Consider the following 21,433-nt stretch of genomic DNA (forward strand, 5'->3'; position numbering starts at 1 on the left):
TGAGACAACAGTCTATGTTTCTGAAAGGTAACTAAATACAGTATCTATCAATGCTCTGGCGAAAGCCACATGATTTTATTGAAAAAAAAACCCAGTAATTTTACCCCAAGAACAGAGGGGTTGCTGGTCTACCGCTGCCTCAATTAGTTGGTTTATTTGTGTTGTTGATTAATCTGAACAAAGTAGTGACTCCTTGCTGTTTTCTCTCACTGGTGCTGACCACTACTGTAAGTATTACACTGAAAAAGGATTAGAAACTCATACAACCATACTTCCTACAATTTTGAACTTTACTTTTAGGGGTTAACTCATCCTGCTCAATCATTTCCCAGCAAACCATTGAACACACTAACTTCTCTTATTCCAACAAGATAGGGGGAAAGATTTAACAATTATGTTTCCATGTAAAACAAATTCTAATACAAAGTGACAGATCAAGCCCGCTGCTTACTCGTACATACTGCAACCATATGGGCTTGTCACCATAGTAAAGACAGCTTCTGTTGCGCTAATCACTCTGACATAGCAGATGCACAGACTGAGGCATTACTGGCAAAATTAAAGCTACTTTCCCCCCCTTTATCCCAGTGTGAAACAGCTGTCCAAAAATTGAAAGAGCAGGCTAGGCAGAGAGAAAACGGGACAAAGGGAGAGCAAGAGAGGGCAATGAGGAATGGAGAAATGGCAAATATCCAGACCCCGCAGCGAGTCAGATCAGATCCCCCAGAGTTGAGGATTAGGTTTTTTGGAACCAGATTTTAGGCTGGATTTGGGGGTTTTTTCCTTGAGCTGGGCCCATCTGAAATTCTGAGTTTGCGCAATGTCATAATGTTTGTATGAGCGACACAACGACACAGAAAAGTGCTCAGGGCCATAGCTTGGTATTCAGAGTACGTTTGTGGCCGCTGCCAGCCACAGAAGGAGCAGTTAGCCAGCCTGGCAGCTTCAATTTGTCAGCATATCCCAGCAAAAAAATCCCCTTGGGCCCCTGGGAGCCAAAGTGGGGCATTGGCAAGAGCGCAGAGGGCCCTGGGGTGACCCAGCAGGCGCTAAATACACACAGATGTACGCTGATATGAAAAAAGCACAAAGATGTACATATAATTCATAACGAGTGCATACTAATAGTGACAAGTGTGTGACAAATGTACATATTTAGTCCCACTTACAAAGCCCTCATCAGCACAACACAACGGCATAAACAAATACACAGCTGCAGCGTTATATTAACAGCTGCTGTAGAGAAGGGTCAAAGACAGTGCACGTCACGCTGCCTGTGTCCTCTGAATCATCGGGCACGCCGCAGGCTGGGACGCCATGTGGAGCACAACGCGCGCGCACACACACACACACACACACACACACACACACACACACACACACACACACACACACACACACACACACACACACACACACACACACACACACACACACACACACACACACACACACACACACACACACACACACACAGCGAGGGAAAACTGTCACCTTCCTTGACCTTTGATGTTCAATGCAGCATGCACGTATTCCCTCTCCTGCAACAGTGTGTGTGGAGCCTCAGGCTATCATAAAATCGTAATCTTTGATTCATTAAACATAAGTAACATAATTCTCGGTTTCTGTACTTGATATATAAAGAATGAAAGGCAAATGACCAACCTCCTGCTGGAAAAAGAAATCACATTCATATTTCGGAATATACAGTAATGAAGCTTCACAGAGCCAAAAAAAGTAAAGGAGAGGCCTTGGTGTACACTAACACACAGGACAAAAAAGGGTGTTTTTGACCGTGTGTGGACAGAAAGCATAACGTCATGCATGTCATAATTTACCTACTGCTTTACAAGATTGAAAGAAGAAGCTAACAAATATATATTTATGTTTTATTGAAATACATGTATGTGATCTCAAACTCATGGAAAGCTACTTGACTCTGGACCTTTGCATGAATATTATTTTCAGTCAGGTTGAAAATAATACTTCATGGCAACTTAACTCTGTGTCGCCATGGTGATAACTGTGGTTATGCTAAGGTTGTGGCTTCACAAGTATAGGGTTATATTCACCATAGATGGCTTTTTGAGATTATTCCAGTTATTATTGGGTTTTGGGTATTGAATATCTAATAGTTTTCAAAAGTAAATATCATATCATGCTGACAAAACCATCTGAGCTCCAACTGCACTAACTGGCTTATTCTGGATCTTTACCTGATCATAATCACTACAATTATTCTTTAGTATAATGGAAAGTTTGGACATAACTTAACATATCTCCAACAGTAATGTGGTGGATCCTTTTTGTGAAAAGATATAGAGGCAAAACCATATAAATCAATATTTGGGGATATACATGACCATAAATCGATTCATGTTCAGGGTTTTCATTTGTACCTGTATTTAGTTAGCAGTGAAAAGACAAGGTCCCCACATTCAAACAACACTGGCAGGACAAATCTTTGAAAATTACCCCAGGCTCCAGCACATTAAAAACCCCTAGAACAAACATGAACAATATAAACAAATAATGAAATAGCCATGGAAGCATCTGTGCAACGCTGCAACCACTTGTTCATTCAAGCAATGGCTGCTGGAACACAGCTGTGTTTATACCGCTTAGTTTTACATCTTTCCTTAGGATTTACAGTATATTAAGGTCACCCCAATATAATCAAATCAAGCTAAACAATTCTGAAGTAATAGTTTGCCAAATATATGTATTTTATTTCTTGCTTAGAGTTAGATATGTAAATCAATACAACTCTCATGCCCAGATGATAACCTAGAGCCTGCAAGTAAGCCTGATAGCTTAGCTTAGCATTAAGACTGGAAGCAGGGGTAAACAGCTAACATAGCTGTATTTAAATGTAACAACAGATCACGTACCAGTACATCTAGAGCTCATTAATGTTAAACTCTTATTTAAATGAGAACACTATGTGAACACGTAACTGTCCTACTCTACATTGTCTTGCTAATGTTGCCAATCACCTTTACAACCGACTTCCCCATCGGGTGCAACAATTCCAGCAGTAATAATATGTAAGCTATACACTGGGTCTATTAGGGGAAAAAATTGAAAAGTGGAAATGAAAAAAAATGGAGCAGAATAGTTTTGAGAAGCTAATAAACCCCACGCTCATTAATCTCCATTGCTGCCACAGAAAATGTAGTCCTTTGATTATTCTGCCCACCTTAGAGCAGCACGCTCACATCAGGCAAATAGTTACCAACTCATTACAGTCCTCCTCTGTTGCTGTTAAATTGCAGTCATTTGTGTCTTTTAGGCAAATACAGTGAGCCGCTAAGCAAGCGGATGTGCCCTGGCTGAATTATAATTGCCTTGACCAAATCTCTTTCTCAACAGTTAAGACAATTATGTCTGCATATACCTCTGGAAACATGTACATATATGCAGGAGGCAAATACTAATGAATACACATCAAGCCTAATGCTGCTATTTTGCATGTATGGTATGTGGTTGGTGTATTCGCATATCAGCTTCACAGAAGCCTAGATTACTTCACACCGCTGTGTATGAGAGTTACCGGAGAAGTGCCGAGATTGAGCTGTTTTTGGCCCTCCGCTGAGAAAAAACACATATTAATTTATCCCTGTGGATAAACTGAGAGTTACATTGGATAAACTGAGAGTTACATAAAAAGATTGTTGTAGGCCTATTTGCTGGAGTTAAACGGATTTCACACACAGCAGTTAAGAAACTTGAGGACAAAGAGAGAAGTCAAAAAAGGAGCCTTACCACCCCCCCCCCCCCCTCCCTCTGAGAGCTAGCCATCTGGGAGGGGAGAGAGTGAGAAAAAAGAGCAGTATTGTTCTTTGTTTGGGCTCACACACACACACACACACACACACACACACACACACACACACACACACACACACACACACACACACACACACACACACACACACACACACACACACACACACACACACACACACACACACACACACACACAGAGTGCTGACACCAATAAGCAGTCAATGATTTTCCTAATGGTTCCCTTCTATGGAAACACAATTCTCACGAGGATGGTTAAAGCTCTGAAAGTCATGTGTAAACTCTTCTCATAACAGTAGCTAACACACATACACACACACAAGAACACACAGCCTAAAAAGTCTTGGCAAGCACTCCCTTCCCTCTTTTCTCTTTACATCTGACTGTGTCTCCGAGTCGATTAAGTCTTGTTTTTTCCCCACAAAGGCTACTTTTTATAATTTGACCAACTTTCCAAAATCCACTCTCTCATCCTTTCTCACATTTACATGAGCACACACATTCCCTCACCTTTGACAGACTGGCTGGAAATGCCATTCAACGGGAACACAGAGGCCTTAATGCCCTACGGAAGTTTTATGTGTACATGGGAATGCATAAACAAGAAAATATTTTGCAACACAAGCTTGACGTTCAAAGTGTTTGAAGGGGCCCTATTGTGCTCGTTTGAGGTTCATACTTTTATTTTGTGCCTCTACTGTGACATGTTTCCATGCTTTGATGTTCAAAAAGCTCTTTAGTTTTTTCATACCCTCTGTTTGAAACAAGAGTTCAGTCTGCTCTGATTGGTCAGCTGGCCGGCTCTGTTGTGATTGGTCAACCGCTTAGATATGTCCTGGCCCTTAGCCTATCACGTAAAATGTGTTGGAGTGGCCATAGAAGCGCGAGTGTGACATTGTGATATCATTATGTCGCAGACATATACAAATGAGTCCTATCGAGGCGTTTTAGGCAGGGGGGGAGGGAAAGGATTTGAGCCTTTACAGACCATTTACATGCACAAAAGCCTATATAACACTAAAGGGAGGGGAATACCCCAAAAAGCATAGAAGGGGCTTTTTAAGCATTCTGGTCGTTTTGCGGTATAAAGACTAAAACTGTTGCATAAGAATTATCAAGCGCCCTGCCTGAATGCCTTAAGTACGCAGCAAAAAGGCGTTTGACATTGTGCTCACATAATCACCCATGCTAATTATCTTCTCTTCCTCTGCCCCTCCCTCTTCTCCCCTCCATCTACACACTTTTCCTCTCGCACATTGTAATTTCTATATACCTCTGAGGCACGCCGCCCAATCAAATGGAACAGAAACGGGGAAGGATGGTTGGAGTCAGATGAGAGGAGCGAGGAGTGGTGAGGACGGAGCGAGAGAAGAAGTGAAAGAGAGAGGAAATGGGAATAAAACAAGTGGAACGAGTGCAATTGACGATAGAGAGGGAGGGAGAGTGAATCGAGCGAAAGAGCGGGTCAACTCTGGCGGCGGCGGTGGCGGTAGCATGCAATCGTCTGCCGAGCGTTGCTGATGTGATGGCACGATGATGATGGTGTTGATGATTCACCGCTGGTAGGAAATCAGAGAGAAGAACGTATTATTATCACGCAGCTCAATTACAGCGCAATTTCTCCCCGGCGGCGACAGCCTCTGCAGGGCTCCTCATTGAGGCTGATTTGGGAGGCCTGCGGCGCCTGGAGGACCGGTGAACGACTCAGTAGTGCGGTGAGGCAGCCCCACTCGAGATAGGAGAAGAACAAGAACAAGAGAGGAGGAGTGGAAGCATGCAGGAATGAAGAGGGTGAGGAAAGGAGAAGGGTGCAAATGTGACGGCGTTAATGCACGTGTCTGGGTTAAGACCCGGCGAGCTCCACCCTAGAGGCGTTCGGCGAAGTGGAGGAAGGCAGGATCTAAATGCACTGCTGCTGGAGAAAACACCTGTTCAGTAATGAACTCTCCGGCTGGCCCTGGTGGTTTAACATGAATACTGAAGAGCAGCTATTCATGTGGTTCACAGAGTGCTTTATAATTGTATTTACTCTCAAAGTATATGTGTGTGTTGTGCATGAGCCAAGGGGGGAAGGAGCAGGGAAATTGAGATGTGCGTGTGTTCGAGAGTGAGATTGTGTGGGTGAGTGTTTTTCGTGATGCAGGATGTATTTTATGATTTTATGCATTCTGTAGGTGTCGAGCACTGAGCGGACACTGAAGAGTGCGTGGGAGTGTGTGTGCATTCGTGTGGATGTTTGCAGGTGTGTGCATCTACATCTCTATTAGACCCTCCAACATCTCGAACAGTGGCTGCCCCGAGGCAACTGCTTCACTGACCTCTCGGCGGGGGGATTATTCAACACGACCTTGACCACAGACCCAAACCGCAGTTCTGTCACACACGGCTGTAACTATGTCATGAGTGTGTACTGGGTGAAATATGAGGTAATTATATAGCTACGACCTTACAGTTCAAACATCAACCTAATACTACTACAGTTAAGGAATCTTTACAGAGACTAAACACTAATGGTACCAATGACTCCTTTAAACATACTTTTAGGGGCAGTTAACTTCAGTGTCAAAAATACAGATTTTTCCTCCTTACATCAATGTCAGTGTTTTTATATTAGCTATGTGTATTCTCTTGAAAACCCATAGCTTTTCTGTCTTTTGGCACCACAATCCAGGTGCAATGTAGTTTCTATACTCACACCAAATGGACAACATTTGGATTTTGGGTCACCTGCCCATTTGAAGCTGTACTAATCAGAATTTTTACCCTAATGGACATATTAGATTTGAGATAGAGGAAATAGGCTGCCAGTTTTCCCAGAGCCAGGTAGCAGGAGATTTAGTGCCTTGCTCAACTGGCATCTCTCCAGCTACAGGTCCACAACTATTTTTTTTGCTGTTGGTCCAATCGGGACTTGAACTGGCAACCCTTCGGATTCCAAGCCACTTAGTGCAGGACAATCTACAAGCAATATGGTTCCATTCTCACACCAAAACAATGCTGATTAAAGGGCCATTTGAGGCTGTACTATTTAGGGCTTTTACATGAAAGATGCAAAGTAAGTGATGTGAAAAGATGTCATCGGCAATTATACATAACTATCATGAAACCCATGATAACTTATCTGCTGACAAATGAAAGTTTAAAATATTACTTTCTAGATTTATTAAACAAAGGTATCAAACGTTGATTGACCAAATACAAAAAGACACACAGGAACATGAACTGTCTGATCAGCTAAGCAAAGCGAAGTAATAACATTAAAAAAGTGACCTGACATTTATCACCAAATTACGGTATATGACAGTTCTCCATTTCGATTAGGGAAGAACCAAAAAGGCATTGTGTTGGATACCCCAGCATTATGGGGTTATCATTTGGGTCGCTGGTTCAAGTCCCCGACAGACCCAAAACATGGGGTGTGGACTGGTACTTGGAGAGGTCCCAGTTAACCTCCTGGGGCCTGCCGTGGTTTCCCTAGAGCAAGCCACTGGACACCCTGCATGTGTGACATAATAAAGATGGTTTCATCCTCCGATCATCTACATCAACATCATCATATGAGAGAATTGCTCGACCATTCATCTCCAGAGTGATCCTAAGTCTGAGAATAAAACCTTAAACCAGCCTGATCAGTGTCTTGGCATCATCTGAACTCCAAAATCAAACCGAGCGGAAAATTACAGACCTGCATGGAGGCCGTTTGGACTCCAAGAAACAGTCTCCACAGTGTTTGCCAGCCGAGCCTGAGCTACACTAACAAGCCTTCAAACCAAACCGGGTTCCCCTGAGGATTATGCCGGGATTTGAGTCGACGTCGGATTTGTAAAAGGGATGAGACGTTTATCTTTTCTTTTTTTCCCCCAAACATTTCTTCCCCCGGCTGTCTTGTGTCTCGCGTATATGTCTCTCTTTCTATGCCTGTCTCTATACCCGTTTTTTCCTTTCTCTTCTCACTTTCTCTCTTAATCATAGATAGAGACAAGTCTTCTGGGCTGTTGGCATTCAGCTCCAGTAGTGAGAAGAAGAAAAAAGGAAGAGGAGGAGGAGGAGGAGAGAGAAAAGCGCTGCTGTCAGTTCCTCTCCTCTTGCTCCACGGGACTGGAAGGACAAAAGCTTTCCCTGACAGGCCGGATCGCCCCTATCTCTATCCAGCCAACGAGTCATCACCCATACTGCCACGTACTCTTTTCTGCTTCTGTCACAAACTCCCCTGTCTTATTAGAATAACACAATACATGGGGATTAGTTCATGGTGTGTTGAGGAGGAGATAGCAAGGCAGTGGCTCATGCTCAGTGTCATTAGTCTGTGTGGGTGTGATTACATGTTCATGTGCATTTGGGTGTTACATGTGGATCAGCGTGTTGCATGTCAATGTTGCGGCACTGCAGCGTTTTTCAGAGAACTGGGCAATCTGTCGTACGCTCCCTCCGACAACGAGGCTGTCAAGTGTTTTCCACTGTGATGTGACCATTATGGTTGAGAGACAAACACACTTCCCACTGTCTAATGATCCCCTAAAGGAGTCAGTTCACGGCCACTGCTGCAGGCGGTACAATATAGATGCTATAGAAACCATTCACACTGTAATGGGGGTTCAAAATATGCAGCAAAACGGATATATGACTGCCACTACATCTGACCTGATATAAAAGCACTATAGCGCAGCTTCTCATCATGTCCCACAGCGCATCCGACAGCTCTCACCATAATGAGAAAACTCACTTATGTTCCATTATAGGAATAAAAACATATCCTCCCTAAAAAACAAGTCTCTACAGAGATTGTGTGTCAAAATACTATTAATGAAACATTGCACTAACTACTGATAGCTGCTCTGCTGTCTTTAAATAAAGCTTTGTCTGAGATTGTATTAAAGCTGCAGTACATTTTATTTCATGCTCAAGGGGGGTCAGTAGGTTTTTGACAGAGTTCACAAGACATATTTAGAGATTCAACTTAATGCTTTGAAATGTAGTCAAATTGATCTAATCTAAATATTGAATTTAAAAGCCCTCAAAATGTATATATTATTTCAGCATGTTCCATCGAGGTTGTAGACTTAAAGACAGTTTGAAAAGAGACTTAAAATGGAAATACTGAAATTTCATGCTGAATTATACATTTTCTTTAAAGTCACAGGAGCCTTACGTTGGTGTGGCCCTCCTGATTTGGTAGCATTGACGTCATTTAAACTCCACCATGGATGTATAAACAGAATTGGATATAGGGTTGGAGGTGGTGCCCTGTTCATTCCTATAAAAGATGCTCTATCCTGGATGAAGCTAGTTTATCCTGCAGGGTATAAAGTTACCAAGTTCTCCTGCAATGATAGTGTTACCTTAACCTGCCTCCAAGACACTTTTTGTTGTCATTAACGTGAACAGCAACATGAAAATAACTGTCGGTAAATTCTGCAACTGTAGGACCTGATGATGGAAGTAAGGGCTGTTTGAGTGTTTGTACTCGTTATTTGATTTATTGAAATTCAAGTCTATGCGGGAACCCATTGACCCAGAAGGGGTCATTCTTCAATTTGGTGACTGTTCAATTGGATTCAAGGCCGGTGGTTTTACTGGGGTACGAAGTCCATGCCTTCAATTCGTAACGTAGGCTATCTGACTTCATCGTTTCCAAGCGTAACCACAACCCTAATGAGAGGACCCTTCAACAGGAATGTGCCGTGGTGATTTCACAAAGCTTACAAACATTCAGACGACTGTCAACACACTTGCAGAACATTTCTAAACTCTGATTGGTGCACAGAAATACATGACACCACCTTATTCCCATCAAAGTCACACCCATATCCAACCATTAAAAGAACCAAGACCAAAAAACAGGAATAATAACCTCAACAAAAAAAAATACAATTGAACAACACAATTGGACCTTTACATATAGTTTTCAGAGTTCAAACAGAGTTGCAGTTATTTTTTCAGTTCAGATTAGGCTGTGAGACACATGCTGTGTGTATGGGTTTAAAAATAAAAGTCTCAGTTCTCGCACTCTTATTTATTATTATTTTTAAATAGAAACTAAAGACCCAAAAACACAGTCCATTTGAAACCCTGGTGGCTCACAACACTAACACTGAATCCTTTGATATACTGTATATTAAAAAACAATGGTTACAGAGTAGACATTTCTAACATGTAGTTCTAATGATACATTCTAAAGTCAGTACTTCACGTGTGTTGCAGCAGTTGGCACTGATCTCCATTTAACAAATACAGTAGATCTATTTAAAGGGATAACTCTGCGACTGCTAAACAGCAGGGGAGTTGAGCCATCAGCCTAATAACCCCTCCATATGGTGGTCTGGTCCAAACCTGTGTATTTGTGTGTGCAGGCTTTTAGCTTTGCACTAAACATCAACATGGATACCCGTCTTAAGATAAAACTAATTCTGCTCCCCACCAGCCTTGTCTTTCTCGCCGTCTCTCTCTCTCTCTCTGGGCTGTCTGCTAAGCCTCTTACCTTTGGGATTATTGGCAACGCTAGGTATTATATAGCTTCATTCATCTGGATGATGCGTTATTAATGTGTTGGGGAATGAAACCATCTGTTACACCGGCGTGGATGATCGGAGGATGAGGGGAAGATTGGCGGCAGTGGGGTGGGGGGGTAGTAGTTGACATGGTCCAACTCTAATTGCTGGTAATGGGGAGTTTTGTTTGAATAGTCTGACAGGAGAGAGATGAACGATGCTTATGATCTTTGATTTTGCAATTTTACAGATGAGGCATACAAAGGCCTCACGCTGAGCACAAAGCACAAACAGACACGCCAGGCGTACACTTTCAAACTAAGGAGAGAGGACACTAAACTGTGTGTTTTTTAAGCCCCACTCGGACGTGCACATTACTCTGTAAACAAAAAAAGACCAGAGTTGATTTTCTCCATTCCTCGCCCCTTTCAGACTTCTGTTGTAACATTTGCATGTTCGGATTTCTGTTGAAGTAATGGGATTTAGGCTTACAAGCACACAGACAAATGAATAGGGGAGATTATGGGAAAAAAATGGGAGATGATGCTATCCACCATCATCAAAACTAGGGGTTCAACACTCCTTTCTCAACTAATATTTGATTAAGTTCCTCCAAAAAGAATCATACATAAGCACCACTCTGAGTTTTGTGTTTATCAAAGATCATAACTTTGTTGGAAATAAGTCATTCAGCAAGAAAGAAAACATAAAGAAATGAGTCATCCACTAATGATATTTTGTTGAATATCACCAAAACGTCCAACTGGTGGATGAATGGACTCAGAGGGGGAAGCCGTTATCTGAACGCCAAATGAAGCAACAGAATGGTATATTTTAAAAATGTGTTGAGTCAATTAACTATGGGGAACCCTCAAAATGTTTTCAATCTGCAGGTTTTTCTGTTACGAAAAGGCTTGAAGTTGACTCCATTTGAATATGACAAGAGAACTAAAAATAGAGCTCAAGCGCTTGTTTTGATTAATTTTGTAGTCAATAATACGACATCAAAAGTGAAATAAGCTTATCAGAATTTTCCCCAAGTGATCTCTTTAAATGTTTGTACAAAATGAAATGACTTAAAGCAGAGAAGAGTTGGCAACATTTGACATTAAGTGACACATTCAACATTGTAATAAAATATAAACATTTTTGCTTTTGCCAAAATTCCCAATCCAGTTTTGAATTGAAAATATATCAGGGCCGCCAGATAGCTCAGTGGTTAGGGCTGGCGACTCCTATGCGGTCACCGCTGCCTAGTAGGCCAGTGCGCATCCCGAGCCAATTCAGGCAATGTCCTCCCCTTTGTCCCTTTCCGCTCTAAGTTCTCCAATAAAGGCCCTCTGGCCAAAATATACCATCAAAAAAATAATATAATAATAATAATAATAATAATAATAATAATAATAATAATAATAATAATAATAATAATAATAATAATATGTATATGTATATGTATATGTATATGTATATGTATATGTATATGTATATTTATATCATACAAATACAACACTTTTAGCAACTAGCATTTAAAGCTATCAAGTACTCAAGGTACACATGGACTACTGTCAGAGCTCTTGTCTTCTCATTCTTTAAAAAAGGTATAAAATGTTTTAAAATGGGGATATGTATTTAATATATTTTGTTGAATTGTGTTCTGACATTATCTTGAATATTTTTTGTAATTTCCCATTTCTACTCAAAGCATCCAACTGAAAGAATCGCAACCAAAAGAAGCTAACTAAAAAGTAAAATAAAAATCCCATGATCCCACGCCTCTTCATGATAAGCTCAAAATAGTTTTTTTTGTTAGTTTATTTTGACCTGCACCATTCTGCACGACATCATTACTTCCAAGCCACTTTTATTTAAAAAAAAAACTGTTCATATTGTGTTGAGGTTTAGGCTTCAACATAGTTTGCTATTAACTAGATGATGCATTCGCCCTGTTAAATATGAAATAGGAAAATAGAACTTGCTCTTCTCTCATTTCCTAGGCAGGAGTCGACATTTTGGCAGGACCGTGTGAGTCATGCCAGCGCATTTTCTGCTCCTGAGTGTATTTGTAGTATTTCTAACATCCTGACACATGTTGAATAGTTAAATGGCTCTTCCTCCTTTTATACACAGTCAGCAAAGAGAGACAGAGGATGTCAGTGAGGGAGAGAGAGGTTGTAAATGGATTACATGGATACCACACTGCCTGAAGTTCTTTCAGCACCTGAGCTCGAAGGAGTGCTTCGCAGGGATGTGTCTGTCCATGTTGTGATGTTTGAGCTGCTATGGTTACGTAAAATTAATTCAACAAACTAAACAACTTTGGAGTTTGGGGATTCCATACTACAGTGAATCTTTTGCATATGCTCAGCTCAGTGAAATAACATGACAGGGTTTTAATGGTATACTGCAATATGATGATAATAAAAAGTCTTCCTGTTACAGGTTTTTGAAGACGGATGGTGTCATGTATACAAATTACACTTCAACATCAAAGTGTGTTGGGTTTTTCGATGAGTCTCTTTCAAGTCTGAGGTGCGCACTTCCTCCCTCAGATCTGAATATGTTCACACCTCTCCATGTGAAAAAAGAAAAGCGGCACTTGAAAAATGAGCTTTCCTACTTGCAAAATCCCGGCAGATGGACTGACTGATGTGCAGGCTGTACTTTACTTTTCCCTCATTACAGGTTATACAAAGTAACACTTTATTGATGTAATGATTGGGACGTTTAACATTTTAAATCATAGTGCATCTTCTGGGTGTCTCTGGACTGTAATTATGTATTTCAAAAGGTCTGTTTAAAGCAGAAATAGCTCGCACACCAAGGCGATTTACTTTTTGGGGAGTGACAATTTACCTGTCCATTACCACTGCTAAAGTGGCTCTGCCATGATACAAAAACCAGCACAGAGAGTGACTGGCACATGAAATGGCACTAAAACAAACTACACCACCAAGAAAGCAATATGAGAACTTGGAACATTTGGGGAAAGGTAAGAAAGGAGGTTTTGATACAAAGTGAAGGACAAGTTTGAGGGAACAAAAAATGAGAATGCTGGCCTTTAGAAATGTTACACCAGCGAAGAGCATATTTTTATTCCGTAATCTACAGTACATTATTAGGACAGTCACTTCCATTAAATCCAGTTTGAGTAAATGAGAACTAGAAAACAATAAACGGTTCTCATTTCTTTGACGCAACACAATTGTTATCTAGCTTACAATTGACGTTTTGATATGCTACTATACCTGCATAACATTAAGCTAACGTTACGGTAATGGAGTTGCATTTTACCTTGCCTTTATCCACTCTTTTCTAATCTTGGGTGTTCAAATCATTACCTCTATGTTATAGCAGTATGTTAATTGCTATTTTACCGCTATTTACTACATTTTACATTGGCAAAGCAGACAACAGTAGCCTAACTGTTTCTGTGGGAAGAAGTCGAAATAATCCATAAGAGTATTTGTTTACTTCCACCGTTTTAACGTCCATGAGAAGCCTGTGTGGTAACCAAACATGTAGAAAAAAGTCTTAACATTTAAATTAAAATACACATCGGAAGAATAATTAGCACAAAGATAATAAAATACATATGCTATGTGAGTTTAAAAGCCACAGAAGCCTCTGCTCCAAAGAAAAATATGAAAAATGTAACCTTCCTCATGTTAATAGAAAAGTCATTTTCTATTGATTTTCTACTTGTTTGTTTAACAATTTTCTTATCGTTTAATGGTTTTTCGAAAATATATTTGAACCCATTGCTTATCTCGATGACACAAATCCTAAAATCAAACAACTGCAGCAGATGGAACCCAGCTGTTTTCGCATTTTCATTTGTTGACACTCACAATTCTATCTGAATTTGCAACAAGTTTGGATAAAAACCTGACAAATTACATTGTCTAAAAGCCTGTACTGCAATATTTGGAGAAGAAAAGAGGAAGTTGCACGTGTGTGTTACTATAAATGTATATGTGGGTGTGTGGACCTGCTTCCCTGCATCCACGTATGTAGCATCCTGTACATGATTTTGGGTGTTTGGGTGAGTCAGCACTGTGATCATGGACACGGTGGGATGAATCACATCGTGGTTGTGGTGTTGGTTGGAGAATAGACTGGAAGCTACAATGGATTTCAGTTAAGCTCCTAAATGCAAAACATATGTTCAGTGCATTGTTCCTTGTACTTGTTAAAATTTAAATGATAATCCCAGCATGACTGAAGGGTTTCCAAACTTATTTCATTTCCAATCCCCTTAATGTTAATTCTGAAGGTCTTTAGCAAACATCTAAGCGCTCGTTAATTCTGAAAAACAGCTAGAGAGACTTTTATTGTGGTCAGTATAATGCCACCACAATTTAAAAATCATGTTATATAAAGTAACAAAAGAACATTGATATCAGGCTATTTAGTCTCACATATGGGAAACCCCTGAAAGCTGGATTTATTCCACTTTTTGCTTCTCTAAATCTGGTGTTTCTCTCTCTGACATTGAACAACATTTACCGTCAGTTTCAGACTATTAAAGTTAAATATCTCCTGGCAGTCTTTGCATCTGCAGCAAAGCCAAGTGAGCCTGTGGGAAAAGACTGTGAACATCTTTATGATAAACTATGATATAAATATTCAATATATTCTGCGATTTTCAATGTATGTATTATCACCATGCTGTGGAAACATGTCGAAAAAAACTGAGCATGTTCACATGGATTGCCATTTTAACCGAAGGAAACCATTAGGAACACTCATTGCAATGGAAAAGGTGTACATCAGCGGTAATGCCATGAGTAACAGGGAAACTCTTTACAACATGTGTGAGCTGGACACCCGCTGGGCTCATGGGGATCATGACAGTATATGACTACCAGCAGCAGAAGGAAAGAAACCACTGACGATCAGATGTGAAGCTCGCAGCCAGACAATTTTCAAAGCGTTACTCAGTCTCCTGCTGGAATTACATTGGTTAAATTCTGGCACATTAACAGTTTTTGTAAACCAGGACCGCCTTAATAAGCACCTATTAATAATGATTGTGATGCGATTGCCTGAAATCAACTGATGTCAGGCAAAACAAGACGGACTAATTATTAGGTGTAGACATTTCTGATTGTGAATATGCAACAGGTAGCTACAGTCCAAACTTAAAGACTTAAAAATGTAATTGTTTAACCCTTAGGTTCTTAGTGGTATTTAACAAAAATCTAACTTATTTTTGTACTGTGTGTTCGAGACTAGAGTCTCTCGAAAATCTTTTTTTTCTTTCTAACAAATTACACCTTCCAAAGGTATTATTGCTCAGAAGAAAGCATACATCTACACGAGGACAAGATGTACAGGCTCCCAATGAGTGCAGTTGTGATAGAAAATAGGTAGTTCCTACATGAAACTGATATTTCTAATGGGGAATCTGCTTGTTGGCAGTTCACCCAATATCCATCTTTTTAAACTCCTGCTTGTGCTATATAAGAATCTTAATAATTTTGGTGTGAATGGCCAAATGTTGGAGAGTGGATTCTCTCACATAGAATGGCACTCAAAAAATGGAAGTTGGAAAACTTAGAAGTAAGGTCTCTTTCCAGAAATAAGGCCCAAGTAAATCAAAATATTAAACAGACCTTGTTGTGAGCAATTTCATGTAGGAACTATTTTCTCTCTACAAACTACTTCGCCAACCGGTTCGCTGCGCAGAAGCAAGCATCTACTTGTGGATGAAAGGCTCTTGCTCCCTAGTTTAGTAGAAAGACAATTGTTCCTTCAAATTTCCACCAAAAACAGCTCACAACATAATCAGTGGATATCTTGAGTATGCAGGTCATGATTCCGTTGAGTGTTTTTAGATGGTTTTTTTTTGTGCCATCATTATATTTCCGAAAATCCAGTCTCCAACATTTTGCAATATACACCTGACCATAACAATTTATTTATTTAAGCAGAACAGGTTTATTTTGCACCTTTAGCAAAACAAGCCTTGTGCCATTTAGTTACATTATATTTGAGACTATGCAGACATCTCTCCAACCGATATCCTGCAACACTGAAACTCACACAAAAACCATCTAGATTGATTAATGACATTACATGTAAGAGGAAAAACACCCTTCTTATTTTGAAGTAAACAAACATCAGTTAAAATCATGTCGTACACGCTATTCAGATACATAAAGCAGCTGAATGAGAAAACAACAAGCTGTGGCGTCTGTTGGACTGGAGAAGAAAACATCTTCGTTCCCTCGCAGCATTTCCCTCGAGAGAAACAGCGGGACACCACTAATGACAACTGTAGCCCCGGCCTGCTGTGATGACACATCCAAAGCTATGCACAATGTTTTTGGTCCAACACAAGTTATAACATAGAAATTCTGCCATTGTCATACTGTAGCTTCTGGCTCATTCTATTCCGGATCAAAGTGCTGCTCTCCCCTCTCTCAGGCGCGTTGCCTGATATAGCATCAGTTGGCGCATATGCGTCACCCTTAGGCTGGACAACTGTGCCTTGCTATGCCACACACACACAGTGACTGAATTGCACACAAGGGGAGAAAGAACAAAAACGCAGTGATTAACCAGTTGAGGGAAATGCGTGTGGCTCAGGGCGACCAGTTGAATGTGAGGAGTCCGGGGGGGGCACAGAACGGCAGAGCGCTGGTTGACAATCTGACAGGCGGACAGGCTGGTGGACTGACTGGCATATAGGCTTGTGTGAAGTGCCCCGAGGCGATGGGGGATGAAAGCCCTTTCTTTTAAAAAGGTCATGGGTGCAGATCCAGTGTGTTTTAACAGCAAAACACATTTGGACAAACCGGTGTTGACGTATTCTGACACTGACTGATCCTTGCGTTATGTCACTGCATTACCAATTAATCTGCCGTCCTTATTTCAGTTATTCCATGCAGAAAATAATAACACCCTCAAGTGTAATAATGTAAACTCTGTATTGAGTCCCTGCTGGATTATTATAGTGATATTACAAAGATTTTTCCTTTAGAGGATTCCCCAACAAATACAAGCCGTCCTTAACGTGACTTTGTATTGCGGAGACGCCGGCAGGTGGGACAAACAGTGTACCAGATGAAGCGAGTGAGTCACTGTGAAACCTGCGGAGGAGACAGATGATACAGTGCACGGCTCCGAGTGACTGGCAGAGGCCACAGTGTATCATGCTACACCACAGCCGGTTATCTACTGGTTGCACGGTCAGAGGAGTAGGCTCTACTTGAATGGCTGGCATCTTTGGGAAGAAGGGGGAAAGTGCGGCACACTTGCCAGGAACAACTATGTCAAATTTGTTTAGGGGCAAGAGCCAAAAGGCTTGAGAGACCACGCGGGCAAGAAGTACGATTTCGGAGAATTTAATTTGCAAGGATCAGGATGTGAAAATTAATCACATGCTGCGGTGGAAGCAGTGTACAACATGCAGAACCTGCTGTATGTGTGTAACCTGCAGGGCACATACAAAATACTTTTTTGTTTTTGTTTAGGGGAAGCCAAGCAAAGCATGGCACTTACATCCCCTTTACTTTTGAAGGACCACAAGCCATCTTTAACCTAATTTATTCATTATATGCGAGTCTGTATTTTCCCTTTGGCTCCACAATCATATCCATCTTGACCTTTGCGTCTCATGCTGCCATTAGCAATCAAAATGTTTGTGTTTTCACAGACAACAGAGGACTCTTATCTGTGTACGCTCATCAAAAACAACTCTGCAAATTGGGTTATGTTTCAATTTGGCCTCGCTCACACAGTGCTGCTGAGCCATGCAGCTACTGTATTTGACATAACATCAAATAAACCATGACAGGTATGGGCTACTACCCCAGCCAAGGTACCTGCTATTCATGCACCCCCTCACATAGCATCTTAAACCCTGGTGTGCTATCATTCTGCACTGGAGTGAACTATGCTAAGTTCAGATGTCATACCCTGCTTATTTGACATTTGATGCTGGAGTCTGAGCTTAAAACTGCGCAATGTGGCTCCTGTGTTCTGCAAGCGTTCAGTTGAGGATGCTTGAGAGTAAACAGGGCTCGCTTACATCTGTCTTATTCAGACACCCTATCATTTCCTACGCTGCAGCCTCCGTTCAAGTGAGAGCAGTCCAACATTTATTCATTTTAAGGCCCGGACCCTGTGCTTTTCTCCAAAAAGCGCAAACTGGAGATGTTTTGACATGCCTGCCAACCCCTCCGGTCTTCATCCCAGGCGAGACCGTGTGTTTTTTAGCGGTGATAAGATAAGAATACATCGCATCTGTCTTACCGGCTGCTGTATGTGGCGAGACGACCCCTTCCCAGGCGGGGGAAGATGCTGCCGCTGCCGCTGCTGGAGCCCATGCTGGAAATAGTCGCTGCCAGCGGCTTTGTTGCCCGCGACCCGGTCCCTCTTCTCCCGCACGTTGGAGCCTCCGTTTTCCCGGTCTTCGCCGGAATCGAGGCTGCTGAAGTTCCACACAATCAGCGTCTGCAACAGCAGCACCGTGAGGGCAGCTATCAGGGCGGACCGAGACCGGCGGGCCAACCTGCGAGCACACAAGCCGCCAACCATCTTCGCACTGGGGCTGCACGGAGCTGGAGGAGCGTCTGTGGCTGTGCGCAGCGCGACGGGAGGAAGGAATGGAAGTAGAGGGAGGGAGGAGGAGGAGGAGGTGGTGGTGGTGGGGGAGGAGGTAGCGAGGCTGAGCTTTTGTCAGTGGCGGAGGCGAGGAGGAGCATCGAGAAGGAGAGGCATAGGGCCACCGTGTGGTGGAGCTCGGTGAGAGGAGGGCTGCGATGCTCCAGGCTACTCTCTTTCCTGTGTGTGAGAGAAATTAGACTTTAAAGTATTTTTTTCCAAGGAGGGGATTCTGATAATGACCAAATACCTGCAAATGTTGAAATTTGCAATGCTTAATATCATTAGTACAAGGCAGCAGGAGCCTATTATTGGGCCTCCAGGATGTTAGAAACACGCTGATCCTTCCCAACAGGGGCGTAGCCAGGATTTATGCTGTGATATCGCCCCGGGCACCTTATAACGAATTCAAACAACCCAAAGAAATGTTTTGTAAGGCTTCTCTAACTTTTGAAATATAATTTATATTTTACCACCCACTGGCTATATCCCAATTGGAATCCATAAACTAACCTTTTATTTTCTTTTTTCCAGAATGTAAGCTACAGCATAGTGATATGAATTTAGAGATAACCCCCCTGGTCAGTTGGGCCTGGTTTTATTCTTACTCCTTTGCAGGTAATTGTTAAGAGATCTGTATTCACTCATGCTTCGAGCCACTATAAAAGTTGTTACTTCAGTCCTCTTGGTAAGTTCTCTCTTGTAAGATGGTGTATACAAATCATTCTTGGTGAAATACATAGAGAACATAGACACATATTAAATATGTACATTTTCTGGGCAAAAACGTTTTTTCTATAAGATTCTATAGAATAAATTGGTTAAATTAGGAGAACAAAATTAAAATAGATTGCATGTTTGGATCAATCACATCCACATGACACCACAGACGTTCCTCCTTGCCATACATTAGGACTGCAATGGATGAACTTATCAAATTATAATTTGCCATTGGCAAAAAGGAAGAATCACAAATTTGAGAAAAAATTCAAGACATCTTGCTGTTTTGTGTGTAGGAAGCTCAGAGGTGTGAAGTAACTAAGTACATTTACTCAAGTAATGTATTCTGTGGTACTTGCACTTTACTTGAGTATTTCCATTGCATGCTACTGTGTAATTCTACTACACTACAATTCAGAGGTAAATTGTGTACTTTTACTCATCTATTACTATTACTCTAGTTACACCTGGAGTAAATTCAGCAGCTACCCTGCAGTATACAAAGCCATTCAAACTAGCTGCACCTTTACCAGCTCTGAGAACACTTTAATGATCAATAATTATAAAACATATCAGAGATATTATTCTGAAATGGACCAATCAAACAATAACTTTTACTGTCAGTACTTTAATTTTACTTTGATGCTTTGCTACTTTTACTTGAGTAACATTTTGAATGCAGGATTTTTACTTGTAACAGAGTATTACTCTCTGGTACTGATACCTTTATTCAAATACAATTTACAAGATCTTAATACTTTTTCCACCACTGAGGAAGCTTCATAAATAATCCCCCAAGTCCTTCTCTGACGTGGGAAGATTTGAAGTCTATTTAAGCCTAACACCGTAAGTAAAAACAGCAGAAAAGCTTCCGTACACTTCAACAACAAAATCATTTTTACAGTAGGAGGATGATGTTAAGCTGCCAATTGGAGACCGGTTATAAAGTGAATGAAAAATACCGACAATAATTTTAAACTTTGACTTGCAAGTGAAGAAATTCTTCCAGAAAAAGAATCTAGGCACTTGAAGTGCTAAAGTAAACCTGCAGTTGTATCCAAACATGTGAATCAAGTACTGAGAGCTGAGTGCTGTAAAAATAAGAACTAAAGTGACGTCTACCGAAAAATGTTCGCCCTCAGGCACTGAATCAGTCAGTCGCAGGCCTCCACGGGTTATGTGTCAGGGATGCCTCACGCCATTCATTGTGGTTTAGTGCACACCTCTGAAAGCCCACTCATTACGCATTATATCCAGTATTACACGTCATTCAATGTATTGAAGGGTGCACTCTATAATGAGACAATTGCCCATAATAATGCCCATGTTGCTGTTTGGATTACATTAAAAATAATGTATATAAAATGGTGGGGGTCCTGCCAAACTTGCATTGTGTGCATTCATAACATAGCATATTGTTGCTTTTTTTAAATCAACAAAGATTGTCATGATGATAATAACAAAGTTGCAAAACAGAGCTCGAGAAAAACAACTATGTGTCTTAGATTTCAAAACAATACAAATAAGATATCTCTATTCATAATATTCCCATAGGAACTTTATTTTGTTTACACACTAGGTCTGAAAATAAGACTCACCCTGAGGGGGTTCTAGGCCATGGCAGCCTGACTGACAGCAGCACTGGGCTGTGACTCAGAATACAAGGAGCTGTCTACGTTAAGATACCTGCTCCACTTCAGGATAGTGGGAGCTGAGTCTGACATTTCTGTACAATTCCTCCAATTGTTATCCAAATCCATTCAATATTTTTGTCTTGAATTTTCCTGATACTGTTTCAAAGGGTTTAG

At 41.1% G+C, this 21,433-nt stretch overlaps 1 protein-coding gene across 1 annotated transcript in view; it reads right to left on the minus strand.

The window, feature by feature from the left end:
- Window positions 1-18,847, minus strand: part of xylt1 (xylosyltransferase I) — an 84,257-nt gene extending 65,410 nt beyond the window's left edge. The window contains exon 1 of the mRNA XM_063882751.1: window positions 18,555-18,847. Coding sequence (XP_063738821.1) covers window positions 18,555-18,839 — 285 coding nt within the window. The 5' untranslated portion in view covers window positions 18,840-18,847. The remainder of the gene's footprint in view (window positions 1-18,554) is intronic.
- Between the last annotated feature and the right edge of the window lie 2,586 nt (window positions 18,848-21,433).

Source organism: Eleginops maclovinus, chromosome 5 (genome assembly GCF_036324505.1).
Source record: "Eleginops maclovinus isolate JMC-PN-2008 ecotype Puerto Natales chromosome 5, JC_Emac_rtc_rv5, whole genome shotgun sequence".
Classification (NCBI taxonomy): Eukaryota; Metazoa; Chordata; class Actinopteri; order Perciformes; family Eleginopidae; genus Eleginops; species Eleginops maclovinus.